Below are 14,810 nucleotides of genomic sequence, written 5' to 3' on the forward strand. Positions count from 1 at the left end.
AGGACAAGTGGACGACTGGGATGATGAGGGAGGATGCTATATAAAGAAGAAGGGCTCCTAATATGAGGGGGAGAAAGGGAGGTGAAGAAGAGAAAAAATAACTTTACTGTAGCTTTGAGTGTTGTAATCATTTCTCATTCAATAATACATCTCTTCGGACGTTCATTCATTCAGTTTTGAAAGCACTATCTCATGTTACTTCGTTCTTAAGGGCCACAGCTAACTATTGTTCAATTCACAACCAGCCTAGCCCTTTCACCCACTCTCTACAAATTCATTGTTCCGGGTTTGTTGGGCTCACCATTCGAATCTTTTGGGCTTAGGCTACAAAAACTAACCCTACAGGTAGTATTAGTACAAAAATTATCTTAGTAGTCAATCTTATGAGACATCTCTTTAACATGTGTGCGTCTTGCATGTTGTGAAAGAAATGTCTCATGAGACAATCTCATAAAACATCTTCTCACGTTAGGGTGAAATAAGATGAATATAATGTTACTTCAATCATAAGAAGTCATTTTGAGCTCCAAAGCATTCACCTACTGATCGGTTAACTATTTCAATGGCTACCAATTCAAAGCCACAATTCTGTCTTTTCTCATTACTGCTTCTTATTCTTCTACCTATATTATCATCTGGGTCGCACTGTACTGTCACAGGCCATGGTTTCTCAATCGAAGAAGCAAGTGTACATGACATCCAACTTGCTTTCAAGCAAAACCAACTCACCTCAAGGCAACTCGTTGAGTTCTACCTAAAACAAATACACAGACTTAACCCAATCCTTAAGGGGGTCATAGAGGTGAACCCAGAAGCACTATACCTAGCTGATAAGGCTGACTCCGAGCGCAAATCAAAAGCACCTGGGTCACTCTCTGGGTTACATGGTATTCCCATTCTGCTCAAGGATAATATTGCAACCAAGGATAAGTTGAACACTACGGCTGGCTCTTATGCACTGCTAGGCTCAGTGCATGGTGCCTAAGGATGCTGGAGTGGTGACCAAGCTGAGGAAAGCTGGGGCTATCATCATAGGAAAGGCTAGCTTATTAAGCGAGTGGTCTCAATTCAGGTCGGAATCTGTAACCAATGGTTAGAGCGGCAGAGGTGGCCAAGGAAAGGTACGTGACTTGTATTGATTCAATGTGTAATAGTCAGATTGTATGGATTGTTTAGTCCGTGTTCACACCTAATTTCACACCATAATAGCGTATCAACTTGTGATGGATTATATTAATTACATATGGAATCACTATTGGTACTTGAAGAAAAGTAAAATTATTGTGTTCCAATCTACAATTAGCACTTAAAAATGTGAGTTCTCCTTGTTCATTCAGTCTATTAACTTTTACTTCAATTAATAAATTATTTTCTATTGTTTATTTTTCGTCAATTTAGTCCAACATTAGCAAGTGGTGTTGTTTTGACGTTTTTTTTTTTAATTGAAATAGCTGATAAAATTATTGTCTAAGTCAATACATGTAAACAGTAGCATGTAGAGTTTCAATTGCAGCTTTTTTTTTCCCTCTTGTTTGTTATAGTTTTAGGGGTTATATATATAAATGTATGCTGAGAGGAAGTTAAAAACGTTTGCAATTGTTGTAGTAGAAGAATGTATGAATAAGAATGTTGAAACATGTTAGTGTATAGATTAGGCTAGAATTAGCCCATTGGGCTTAGCCCAGTATATTACTTGTACTGCACTCATGTTACTTGTACTGCACTCATGTATACTTGTGTTGCACTCATGTTAGTGTGTAGTTTAGGCTATACTTAGCCTATATGAGGCTTTGTTTTGTATATTGTTTGTACTGCACTCATGTTACTTGTATTGCACACATACCTAGCCTATATAAGGCTCTCTTTTGTATATTGTTTTACACATATCAATATACAGACTATTCAGTCATTCTCTCTCACTTTATATTGTTAACATGGTATCAGAGCCATTCCTCTGACTTCCTGGTTCCTGTGGACATCTCTGGCATTCTTCCGCTGCCCTCGCCTTCATCCAGTAGTCACTGTCAGAAGCGAGTCACCACCGTCACCCCCACAGCCCCCAAAACACTCGGATTTCGTCAGTTTTGTTAATCAAACTGCCAAAGCCAAGGCATAGATTGACAGATCATCCAATCCTGAGCAAAACCCAACAAAAATCTACCAGAAACAACCTTCCACGCACCTCCACGCGCCCTCTGAAGTTTCTGCTCTCGAGCACGCGCCTCCACGCGCCTCTACTAGCCGCCATGCGCCTCCACGCGCCAATCCACGCACCTGCTCCGTTCCACACCCTGCCACGTCAGCCCTAGGTGACGTCATCCTGCCATGTCAGCCCTAGGTGATGTCATCCTGCCACGTCAGCATCCTGAGCCGTTGACTTTGACCGTTGACCGTTAACTTTGACCAAAGTCAAAATTTTTCAACAGGACCTGTCTTGCTCAGTTTTTCGCGTAGATTCCGATTTTGAGCTCTGTTTTTGCATTTGAGGTCTCTATATCTCATTTTTTGGTCATTTTCTTCATTATGGCTCAACAAAATGAACGAGACATTATACGTCCTATCACCATTATGTTGGATGGTCCTACTAGCTATCATGCATGGTCTCAGAATATGACTGTCTTTCTCAAGGGTCGTAAACTATGGAGATATGTGACTGGTTCAATTCCTAAGCCAATACCAAACCCTAAGTCCACAGCCACAACTGCTGAAGAATCTTCCAAGACTACAGTTACAACAGATGATTATGAAGAACGCCTAGAGGAATGGGAGAGTATTCAGAGTAAGATCTTGTCTTGGTTTATCAATACCTCTATTCCCTCCATTCATAATCTTCTTCCTCGTCTTAAGACTGCTGAAGCTGCTTGGAAATTTTTGGCCGATCGCTATAATTGTACTAATGATTCAAGCTTGAAGTTCCACATTGAATCAAAACTTTATCAAATGCGCCAAGAGACAGGTCAGTCTATTTCTGATTTTTATTCTCAGACTTCTACTATGTGGGAACAACTCTCTGCTGCAGATCCTCTACTAGTGTGTTCTAAGGACATTGAGCTCTTTGTCAAATATGGGATCACTGTAAATTTATGCACTTCATGATGGGTTTACGTGAGGATTTTGAGCCTACTAGGGCTTCTCTGCTTAGCCGGTCTCCTACTCCTTCTCTTGATACTGCAGTCAAGGAGCTCATTTCTGAGGAAAACCGTTGACCTACTTATCACATGTCATCATCTGATCATGTATTGGCTACACCATCTCCACAGCCTCCCATTGCTGCATTCACTGCTCCTCCACGGATAAACTCTGGGCATCCCACCTCTCAGTCTTCCAAAGGTACTCGCTGTGAGTTTTGCCGTGCTAAAGGCCATGACATCTCAGTTTGTTGTAAACTGCAGAAATTTATGCAAGAGCAGAATAAAGCTTCTCTTCCTCGAGCAGCTGCTGTATGTCCTTCCGATCCATCGGTTCCTACAGGTCCATCTTTGGCTTCCTCACTTACTACGGCTGATATTGAGGCAGTTGTTCAATAGGTTTTATCCCGCACTTCCACTGCCCTTTCTGTCACCTCAGGTAAAAAACCTTGGTTTTTTTATATTGCTTGTTGTAACCATATGACTCCTGATGAATCCCAATTTTCTGATAAGGCACCCTTAGAACATCCAATCACCATTTACACTGCTGATGGAACTCCTATGCCTGTTAGTCATAAAGGAACAATCTCTTCTCCTTGTTTATCCCTTGGTGACACTTTTCATATCCCAAAGTTATCCCTCAATTTGCCTTCTGTTGGTCAACTTTGTGAATTAGGCGTAGATCTTCTTTTTACTAATCATGGTGTGGATATGCAGGATCCTCGGACAGGTCAAGTGCTTGGGACAGGCCGTAAGGTTGGTCGCATGTTTGAGGTTCATGACTTGAAGATTCCTTCACAAGTTATTTCTGCAGCTGCTACCACTGCCACCTCCTCACCTGATCTATGGCATGCTCGTCTTGGTCATCCATCCTTATCTCGTCTTCAGTTGTTAGCTTCTCAAGGTCATTTAGGTTCAGTTCAGTTTCAAAAATTTGATTGTACTTCCTGTCATTTTGGCAAACAAACAAAATTACCCTTTAATAATAGTGACTCATTTTCTTCTGCACCTTTTAATCTTATACATTCTGATATTTGGGGTCCTGCACCTGTTCCTACTGAGGGGGGATCTAGATATTTTGTCATATTTGTGGATGATTTTTCTTGATATACTTGGATTTATCTGCTTCACCATAGGTCTAAACTTATGTCTATTTACCAAACATTTCATAAAATGATTGAAACACAGTTCAATTTAACCGTCAAAGTTTTTCGATCAGATAATGCTCAAGAATATAATGATAAATCTTTCCTATCTTTTTTAGACAATCATGGTACACTTACTCAGCGGTTTTGTCCTTACACCTCTCAACAAAATGGTCGTGCAGAACGAAAATATCGTCACATTCTTGATATTGTCCGCACCCTTCTCATTTCTGCCTCTCTTCCTGAGCGCTTTTGGGGTGAGGCTGCACTCACTGCTGTATACACCATTAATCGTATCCCTTTACCAACTACACACAACAAATCACCATTTGAGCTTCTTTATGCTCAAACCCCCGACTACTCCTCTCTTCGAGTTTTTGGTTGTGCTTGCTTTGTCTCTCTTCCTCCTCATGAACGAACAAAGCTCCAACCTCGTGCTCGTCTCTGTTGTTTCCTTGGTTATGGTATATCTCAAAAGGGGTTTCGCTGCTATAATCCCATTTCTCATCGTCTTCGTGTCTCCCGTCATGTTGAGTTTTAGGAACATCGTCCTTTCACGAGTCTTCAGCAGTTTCCTACATCCTCTTCCTCTGAGTCTCCCATTTTTACTGATCTTTTCCTCCCTCTCTATCCTGAACTTGTGGAGGATTCTTCAACATCGGCTGCCTCTCCAGACGACTCATCTCCGGTTCTGTCCCCGGCATATGACCTGCCTGTCTTGGATCTTGTGGCACCACCCTCTCCTGAGTCTCCTAATGGTCCTGAACTTCGTCGTTCCACTCGGGTAAGCATTCCTCCCCCTTATCTCTTTGATTATCACTGCTCTTTTGCCCTTGCCACCCTCTATGAACCTCACACCTATCGTGAGGCCCATACTGACCCTCTTTGGCAGCAAGCTATGAATGATGAACTAGATGCCCTTCATAAAAATCACATTTGGGATATGGTTGATTTACCTCCTGGTCAGTCTGTAGTAGGTTGTAGGTGAGTTTACAAGATCAAGACCAAGGCTGATGGATCTGTTGAACGATACAAGGCTCGCCTAGTTGCCAAGGGCTTTACCCAGGAGTATGGCATTGACTATGGGGAAACATTTGCTCCTGTTGCTCGCCTTACATCTGTCAGATGTCTCATTGCTGTGGCTGCTGTTCGCCGTTGGCCTCTTTATCAAATGGATGTGAAAAATGCTTTCCTCAATGGAGACCTTCAAGAAGAAGTGTACATGCAACCACCCCCTGGCTATCCACACTCAGGCAGTCAAGTTTGTCGCCTTCATTGTGCTCTTTATGGCCTCAAGCAGACTCCTCGAGCTTGGTTTGAAAAGTTTAGCTCTGTTGTTGCTCAGCAGGGTTTCACTTCAAGTCCTCATGACACTGCTCTCTTCGTCCGAAGATCCTCTGCTGGTATCACTCTTATTCTTCTTTATGTTGATGATATGATTATTACTGGAGATGATTTTGCAGGTATCTGCTCTTTTCAGCACTTCCTTAGTCAGTATTTTGAGATGAAAGATTTGGGCACTCTCAGCTATTTTCTTGGGCTTGAGGTTACCTCATCCTCTGATGGATATTATCTTTCCCAAGCTAAATATGCTTCTGATCTTCTCTCCAAAGCTGGTATCACTGACAACAAGACTGTTTCCACTCCTTTGGAATACAATGGAAAGCTCACACCCTTGGATGGTGAACCTATATCTGATGCTACTCGCTATCGTCAGTTGGTTGGTAGTCTGATCTATCTCACTGTTACTCGTCCAGATATTTCACATGCTGTGGGTATGGTTAGTAAATTCATGGATGCCCCTCGTTCTGTCCACTACGCTGCTGTTCTTCGGATTCTCCGATATGTCAAGGGTACACTTTATCATGGTCTGCACTACTCCTCTCGGTCTTCTCTTGAGCTTCATGCTTATTCAAAATGCAGACTGGGCAGGTGATTCGACTGATCGATGCTCTATCACAGGTTTCTGTTTCTTGTTGGGAACTTCTCTTGTCTCATGGCGTAGCAAAAAGTAGGATGTTGTTTCCCGTTCTAGTACTGAGGCTGAGTATCGTGCCCTTGCCGACACCACCTGCGAGCTTGTTTGGCTTCGCTGGCTCTTGGCTGATATGGATGCTCCACAGCCCACTGCTACTCCTCTTTATTGTGACAATCGTAGTGCTATCTACATTGCTCATAATGATGTCTTCCACGAACGCACCAAGCACATTGAGATCGACTGCCACATCACTTGCCAGCATCTCAAGAAAGGCAATCTCAAGTTGTTCTCCATCTCCTCTGCTGACCAGCCTACTGATATCTTCACCAAGTCTCACCCGCCTGGTCGTTTTCGAGATCTTATATCCAAACTCCAGTTGGCTTCCTTCTTGCCACCTCGAGTTTGAGGGGGGATGTTAGTGTATAGATTAGGCTAGAATTAGCCCATTGGGCTTAGCCCAATATATTACTTGTACTGCACTTATGTTACTTGTACTGCACACATACCTAGCCTATATAAGGCTCTCTTTTGTACATTGTTTTGCACACATCAATATACAGGCTATTCAGTCATTCTCTCTCACTTTATATTGTTAACAAAACACATTTAGCACTTAAATATTCATCCACATATATCATATAATCTGGATCTGGCCAATTTTTCTTGGTATGTAATCAGAATCGGATGAAATAATTAACCATTGGATGGATGTGCATGATTAGTATGTTCTAAAAAGAAAGACAGGAACAAGGTGTCAACATCAATGTTTTGTGATGATGTGCAGAATCCCTATGTTCTATCGGCAGATCCATGTGGGTCAAGTAGTGGATCAGCTATATCAGTGGCTGCAAATTTGGTGGCAGTGTCATTGGGGTCTGAGACAGATGGCTCTATTACTTGCCCTTCCAGTTCTAACTCAGTTGTGGGCGTTAAACCAACGATTGGTCTCACAAGCCGTGCTGGGGTCGTCCCAATCTCTACGAGGCAGGACACTATTGGGTAACTTTTTCACAATCTTCTTTATCAAAATAGATTTTTTTTTTCTTTGCTTATTGGGATAATTGCACTAATAGTCACTTGAATAAATAAGGAATTTGTGGTTGCTGTAAAAATAAGTCTGTTAGTAAAAGAGAAACTAAAATTTTAAAAATTTTCACCCACAAGCTCAATTCCAATTGGTTTTATAATTCCAATCTATATAATATTTAAAAGGTAAAAGTTGAAACATATAGTATTTATTATTGCTACGCTTATGTTGAACTACATCATCGTAGCATTTCAATCTATTCAGTCAATCCATTCGGTTCACTTTAAATCACTTCGGTCCAATTAGATCCACTTTGGTCCATTTCAGTACAGTTTAGTCTATTTCGGTCCACTCGGTCTAATTTAGTCCAATTCAATCCACTTCGGTCTAGTAGGTCCACTTAGGTCCATTTTATCTACTTTGGTCCATTCAGTCCACTTTGACAATGCATTGGAGGAGAGATTTGTATAGAAAGACGAGCTACTTTATTGAAAATTAGGTCACATTCTCAACATAATGTTAGTAGATTCTTGATAAAATTACATTTTCTTATGTTATTAAAGTCTATTTTTTTCTAATATAAATGATAAATTTACTTATATCTACTCTTTATGCGAATCAAAATGTATAGATAATGAACTGTTTGTAAAGAATACTAGAAACAAATTACAACCACACATTACATTATATACAAAATATCTTGCCTTATATAATAATGGAATGAGATTTTGAGCTGAGATCCTTCAATCTAGCTATGCTAGCCAAGCAAGGGTAGAGAATGTAACATGAAAAAGACTCATTTCTCTACTGATGCTTTAAAGCTAGATATTTCTCATGGTCCCACTTTCTTGATGCTATTGAGTTACCAAATTGTTCCAATTTTTGGAGAAGCATCATGGTAGCATTACCCATTCTGAAATCTAGATGTTGTTGGAGAGTAGGAAATGGCTCTTCCATCTGAGCTCATTTAGATAGATGGATCCCTAACCATCCAACAAACAGAATCCTTTACCTGGCTAGTAAAGAAGAAGACTAGGTATCTGTTAGCTGTATAAGGAGAGGAGGAAATATGGTGGCACATGCTCTTGCATAACATGCTAGAAATATCATAGCTGAAATGTACTTGATGGTAGACTCACCCCCACAAGCTGTGGAAACTTTGTACTAGGATTCTCTTATTTTTATGAATGAATGAATGAAGGTTTTGTTTTAAAAAAAAAATGTAAAATGCATTAAGTTTTCTTGAAGGAAAAAAACTTACAAAATTTAATACACTTTCAAATAACAAATATAAGTACATTAATTTAGAAAATATAACATATTTTATCAATTATACTTTGTTAGAAAATAATCACATTATTTTAAAAAATTGTTTAGGACTAATACTTATAAGTCTTATCTACAATTTTCATTTTTCACTTAACAAATAAATAAATCGTCAATTTTTTTCACATATCGCAAGGGTCTGCAACTAGTAAGGTTAAAAGTTACACTTCTATTTATCTAAGCAACCATAGACAATGCACTAATTGATTTTAAATATTCTTGGGCCTTAACAAAATACTTTAGTTCATAAATATACAACTATATATATATATATACATGTGTGTGTGTGTAAAAGTTGATTTGTGTGTATATGTGTATATATATATATACTAATTTCGAAATGGTACATGGTATGACTAGGACCAGTATATTTTGTTCTCCTCATCAAACCGAAAGTCTTTAATACAATATATCCGTATTGACTACTTTGATTTAAAGAACACACAATATGCTTAAGTGCATAATCTAATAGGTCGTATCAAATAGTCAGCAGCACCAACTACATGAGAAATCCACATGTTCACATGTCATGTGTGAACAATAAAAGTTGGATACCATAGTCAGTTGCTGGATATTGATAAGAGGGCATTGAATACATATGATGAGCTACAACTACAACAATGATTAAAGATCCTAACAAAGCTAGGTTAATAGCTAATGCAAACTTAACAATTTCGCTTGAGTGAGTTTTGAGTGAAAGACTCAGCGAACTTTTTGTCTACTTTTAATGTTCCACTCCAGTAAGTCTTGGTTTCGCTCAAGTGAGTTTTAGTTCAATTGCAGCTCTTGACAAGCTTTTGGCCAAACTTTAATCTCATATTTACATTATGTTTGTCACATGTAACATCTAAAACCTAACAAGTAATATTATGTGTAATTTTGAAAGAAAATATACTCATCTTGAATTTTTTTTTTTTTTTTTACTTGATTTTCTTGTATAACAATGTTATTATTGTGTTAACTTTCACCAATAATTCCCCTCAAGATATGATGGTTACCTTCACAAAAAAAAAAAATATATATATATATATATATCTCCATTTCATGTTGTGTAGAACAGGCCCATTTGCAGGACTGTATCAGATGCTGTTTATGTTCTTGATGAGATTGTTGGTCAAGACTACAATGATAAAGCAACCATTGAAGCATCAAAGTACATTCCACATTGTGGCTATAAACAATTTCTGAAGGTTAATGGTCTTAAGGCGAAGCGATTGGGAATAGCGAGAAAACCCTTTTACAATTTCGGCAATGACACCTTCTTAAAAAAAATATTTGCACAGCATCTTGATAGACTACAAGCTAGAAATTTTCCCTGTCTGATGTACTATCCTAACTTGGTACATAATTTTTCACAAAATTTCAGGCAAGAAGGTGCAATTTTGGTGGACAATCTTGAAATAGCTAACATTCATGCTATCTTGAATGTTGGCACCTCGGAACGGACAGCATTGATGATAGAGTTCAAACAGGCTTGAACAAATATTTAAAAGAACTGGTGGCTTCCCCAGTGCGAACCTTGGCTGATGTTATAGCCTTCAACAAGAAGTTCTCAGATTTGGTTAGTATGTTTACATAATACTTTATTTTCAATATGTTTAGAGTCACAACTAACAAGTTAACAAGTTGTTAATGTGTCAGTGGTAAAAGCCTATATGAGAATTAATAATAATTCACTTAACAGTTATGAAAAATATTACAAATCTTTAGGAGTTGTATCTTAGGTTCTTAATTGAACTTAACCCTACGGTTGAATTGACCAAATAGTATAAAGATATCATTTTCAAAGACAATTAAGTTTAGTATTGTTGATTTTTCTAATTAGATAGAAGAGAATCCTTATTTCTTGGAACAAGCTTTTCATCAAGATATAATGTTTTCTTCAGTTTAATGAAAGTTTTAAGTTTCCTAGCCAAAAAAAAAAAAAAAAAAAGGCAATTAAGTTCAACTATGTACTTTATTAAGCAATGTAACTTAATAGGGCAAAACTTAAATACAGTTCTTATATATTATATATTTGGTTGCCTATTTGAAATTCAAAGGTGGTGTTATCTTTTTTAAAACAATTAAATTTAACTTCATAATTCAATGAAAACCCAACTTACAGCACCTAATTAAAGAACTGTCTATAAGTTTCATCCTACACAATATATTCCGCTCGCTTCATGTTTTTCATTATTGCCAACAACGGTAAGGCACATCCACAAATAATGAAGATTTACTAGCATGACCATGCAGGAAAAGATTAAGGAATATGGGCAGAACCTCTTTCTAGAAGCTCAAGCCACAAATGGTTCTAGTGAAAAGAGAAGGCAGCATTACAAGATATGGCAAGGCTGACGAGAGATGGTTTTTTGAAGTTGATGATAGAGTATAACCTTGATGCATTGGTGACTCCATTTTTAGGACCTTAAGGTGTTGGTGTTAATTCTCTCCTTGCAATTGGGGGCTTCCCTGGAATTAGTGTCCCTGCAAGATATAATAGTAAAGGCGTGCCATTTGGTATTTGCTTTGGGGGACTAAAAGGTTCAGAGCCAAAGTTGATTGAAATTTCATATGGCTTCGAGCAAGCTACTAAGATTAGGAAGCCTCCTTCGTTTAAACCTTGACGCCTAAACACCTAGCCTCCATTCAAAGTTTTAGAACTTGCATTGATACTTACGAATCATTAGGTTTGATCATGCTAGTTTGTGTTGATATATATATATATATATATATATCAACTACAGTTCAACTATGGCGACAATGTAATCAAGTTGGGCTAATAATCTTACTGGCATATATGGACAAATGGCAAGTACTGTGGATTAAGTTTTGGGATCAAGTCATTATTAAAATGATATTGTCCTAAGTTATGATCAATCTTTATGTTTATCTCAAAATTTACTTTGTCCAACATAACTTTTTTTTTTTTTAAATATGAGATAGAATTTTAATCTATCCTAATCTTAATGTATATATATATGTGAAGCTCTTTCCTATAGACTTAAATCTTAACTTTTGTTCTCTATACCCTACATGCACTTATAATTATATAGTGACTATCGCGTCAAGAGTGCAGAATATGCTACATAACCTTTTCACCTTGGATACCATGCACAATTAGATCAAATACATCATGGCTTCAAATCAATGGGACCCTAAGATGATCATCTAAGCCGTGTCATCGTTAGCAGACAAATAGGGAAAGAGTTCATAATTACGTGAACAAGAAGCGCCTACCTTTTTTGAAACATAACATACTCTTTGGTTAGGTGAGCGAATGTGCATTAGAGTCGGGGCAACCAAACAAATTGAAAATTGTTTTCTTGTGCAAGCATTTTTGAGCTACAATCACTTTGTGTATTAAATATAATGTATCATAATTATTCTTTACAGGTGTATATTAGTGACAAATTAATGTCTTTTTTGTCTTTCACTTTTTTGGCTCTCAAAGTCCTTCTATACTAAGGATATTACAAAATTTTATTATATAAATCGTAAAAACTTATGTGCTACCGATCATAAGAAATGTAATTGATTTAAAAATAATAATAAAAAAATCACCAAAAGATAAAAAGTAATTTAAACTTGAAATGACGCTAATTACATCCATTACCATGTTAATATATAAACCTTTTACAATAAAATTAATAGTAACTCTAACATTTTTATTTATAAAAAAGTAAGGTTTTTTTTTAATAATTTAACAGAAAAAGAAAAAAAATCATTGAGCTTTAGTCAAACCCAAACATAGGCAGTGATTCATGGATTTGGGTCAGATTTTTCAATTTCTTTCCTCCAAAAGTAAGGAAAGACAGATCTAGAAGAAGTCTCTTTTGTAAATTAAAAAAGGAAGTTGCCCGTCCCAAAAAAAAAAAGTGGACCCCTTAAGGGTGGCAAAAATTTATTTCTTCCTGTTGTAGTTAAACGACCTCTGATGCTTTCACATGCTCTATATAAGACTTTGCAGAGCCAAATCCCATATGTCCCCCTATAAAGGTTCCCCTAACCATTAATATATTTCACAAAACTTTGCTAGTCAAATTGAGGAAGAGAGAAATGGCAAAACTTAGTGTTGTAGTAATAGTATTGCTATTCTCCCTAGTGGCAAACATCACATTGGCTCAAAGCTTCAAGGAAGAGAAATGGGCAACAAGGCTTAAGTTCCAAAGGAAGAAGGAGACAGTGACCAACCTCCAATTCTACTTCCATGACACACTCAGTGGGAAGAACCCAAGTGCAGTTAGGGTGGCTGAAGCTACTGAAACTGAGAAATCTCCAACACTATTTGGTGTTATCATGATGGCAGATGATCCATTGACTGAGACACCTGATCCAAATTCAAAGCTCCTGGGCCGGGCTCAAGGACTATATGGGTCTGCAGGACAGCAAGAGATGGGACTGATCATGGCCATGAACTTTGGGTTCATAGATGGCATCTACAATGGTAGCTCTATTAGCCTTCTTGGCAAGAACTCGGCTATGCATCTAGTTCGAGAGATGCCAATCGTCGGTGGAACCGGGCTTTTCCGGCTAGCGCGTGGCTATGCCATTGCTCAGACACATTGGATTGATCTCACCACCGGCGATGCTATAGTAGGTTACAATGTTACAATGGTTCACTAAGGCTAGATTTTGTTCAGTCTTGTTAATAGGCCCTTTCTTATTTTGTCTTCCTGTCATGATCCCTTATATGTGCTATGTCTTATGGTTTAATCTTATGTGTTTGAGGTGAGTTGGTAAAGTAATTCTCGGTCACAATATTATTTAAGCAACTCCCTAGAACTATATTGATATGAATTGGGTTTAATTTTATGTTTTTTTTATATGAGTTGAATTATATTGATTTCCCTATAATTAAGCAACTCCATTATTTTTTATACAACTTATGATGCATCAAGTATATATTTTGCAAAATCACATTCAAGTAACTAATGTGGAATTATCAGTCATGTAATTCAAGTCTTAAACATATACAGTGTGGGATTCCGAACTCCAATTAACAAAACTAAAATGTTTCTTCCCTAAGTGAACGATGTGAAATTACTACCATTTTTTGTACTTTTTTTTTTTTTTTGAAACTTTCGTTCATGGTTCACTAAGGCTAGATTTTGTTCAGTCTTGTTAATAGGCCCTTTCTTATTTTGTCTTCCTGTCATGATCCCTTATATGTGCTATGTCTTATGGTTTAATCTTATGTGTTTGAGGTGAGTTGGTAAAGTAATTCTCGGTCACAATATTATTTAAGCAACTCCCTAGAACTATATTGATATGAATTGGGTTTAATTTTATGTTTTTTTATATGAGGTGAATTATATTGATTTCCCTATAATTAAGCAACTCCATTATTTTTTATACAACTTATGATGCATCAAGTTTATATTTTGCAAAATCACATTCAAGTAACTAATGTGGAATTATCAGTCATGTAATTCAAGTCTTAAACATATACAGTGTGGGATTCCGAACTCCAATTAACAAAACTAAAATGTTTCTTCCCTAAGTGAACAATGTGAAATTACTATCATTTTTCGTACTTTTTTTTTTAGAAACTTTCGTTCTTCTTTCTAGTAAGCATATGAACAACACTTCATATTCTCCCAAGTTCACAATAAAGTTTATTATGATTTTTTTAATTATTAAACTTTAGTTTCCTCCGCAATTTCAAGGGCTAAAATAACAATAAGTGGTAAAAACAAATAATGGTATATCTCCCATTAATTGTTAACCAAGAAATACTTTATGAATAAATCTTGCAACAATATCAATCACTTGTTTGTATAATACTCCTCATCTAATTGTTTAAATGATGTGAATTAGTGACACAAAATTGTCATTCACACATTACATAAGAATTTTCTCATCATGTATATTATATTTTTTAACATTAGGCGAGTATGAACTTTATTCTCTTACCTTTTCAATTATTCTTAGTGTCCGTTTAGGATAACTTGTTTTGAGCATTTTTAGTAAGGTTTTAATGAGATTAAATTCTGTAAAGATGTTGTGTGAAACTCATGTTTTACCCCTTCAATCCCAACATGTCATATTATTTTATCACATATTTAAAAATTAGCACAACCATACCTAATTAATTCTAATACCCATATATAAATCTAACTAAATTGGGAGTTTATTGGAATGTTATTCAGTGTGGTAGAATGTATTGAATTTTAAGTAAAATGCTAATATGGTAATCTCTTATTAGATGGTTTAATACATAA

The 14,810-nt window shown here is 36.9% G+C and overlaps 1 protein-coding gene and 1 pseudogene across 1 annotated transcript; both read left to right on the forward strand.

Annotated features, from left to right (window-relative positions):
- Positions 1 to 562: 562 nt before the first annotated feature.
- Positions 563 to 11,243, forward strand: LOC112026120 (probable amidase At4g34880; annotated as a pseudogene).
- A 1,321-nt stretch (positions 11,244 to 12,564) lies between these two features.
- On the forward strand, positions 12,565 to 13,412 carry LOC112026141 (dirigent protein 23). The gene has a single exon (XM_024058823.2). It carries the CDS (start codon positions 12,646 to 12,648, stop codon positions 13,210 to 13,212), a length of 567 nt encoding a protein of 188 aa, XP_023914591.2. The 5' UTR covers positions 12,565 to 12,645; the 3' UTR covers positions 13,213 to 13,412.
- The last annotated feature ends 1,398 nt before the right edge of the window (positions 13,413 to 14,810 follow it).

The sequence above is a fragment of the Quercus suber genome, unplaced genomic scaffold (genome assembly GCF_002906115.3).
Source record: "Quercus suber isolate HL8 unplaced genomic scaffold, Cork oak 2.0 scaffold_636, whole genome shotgun sequence".
In the NCBI taxonomy this organism is placed as follows: Eukaryota; Viridiplantae; Streptophyta; class Magnoliopsida; order Fagales; family Fagaceae; genus Quercus; species Quercus suber.

Coding starts and splice junctions, on each gene's coding strand:
- LOC112026141 (XM_024058823.2), top strand. CDS start 12,646: ATGGCAAAACTTAGTGTTGTAGTAATAGTATTGCTATTCTCCCTAGTG.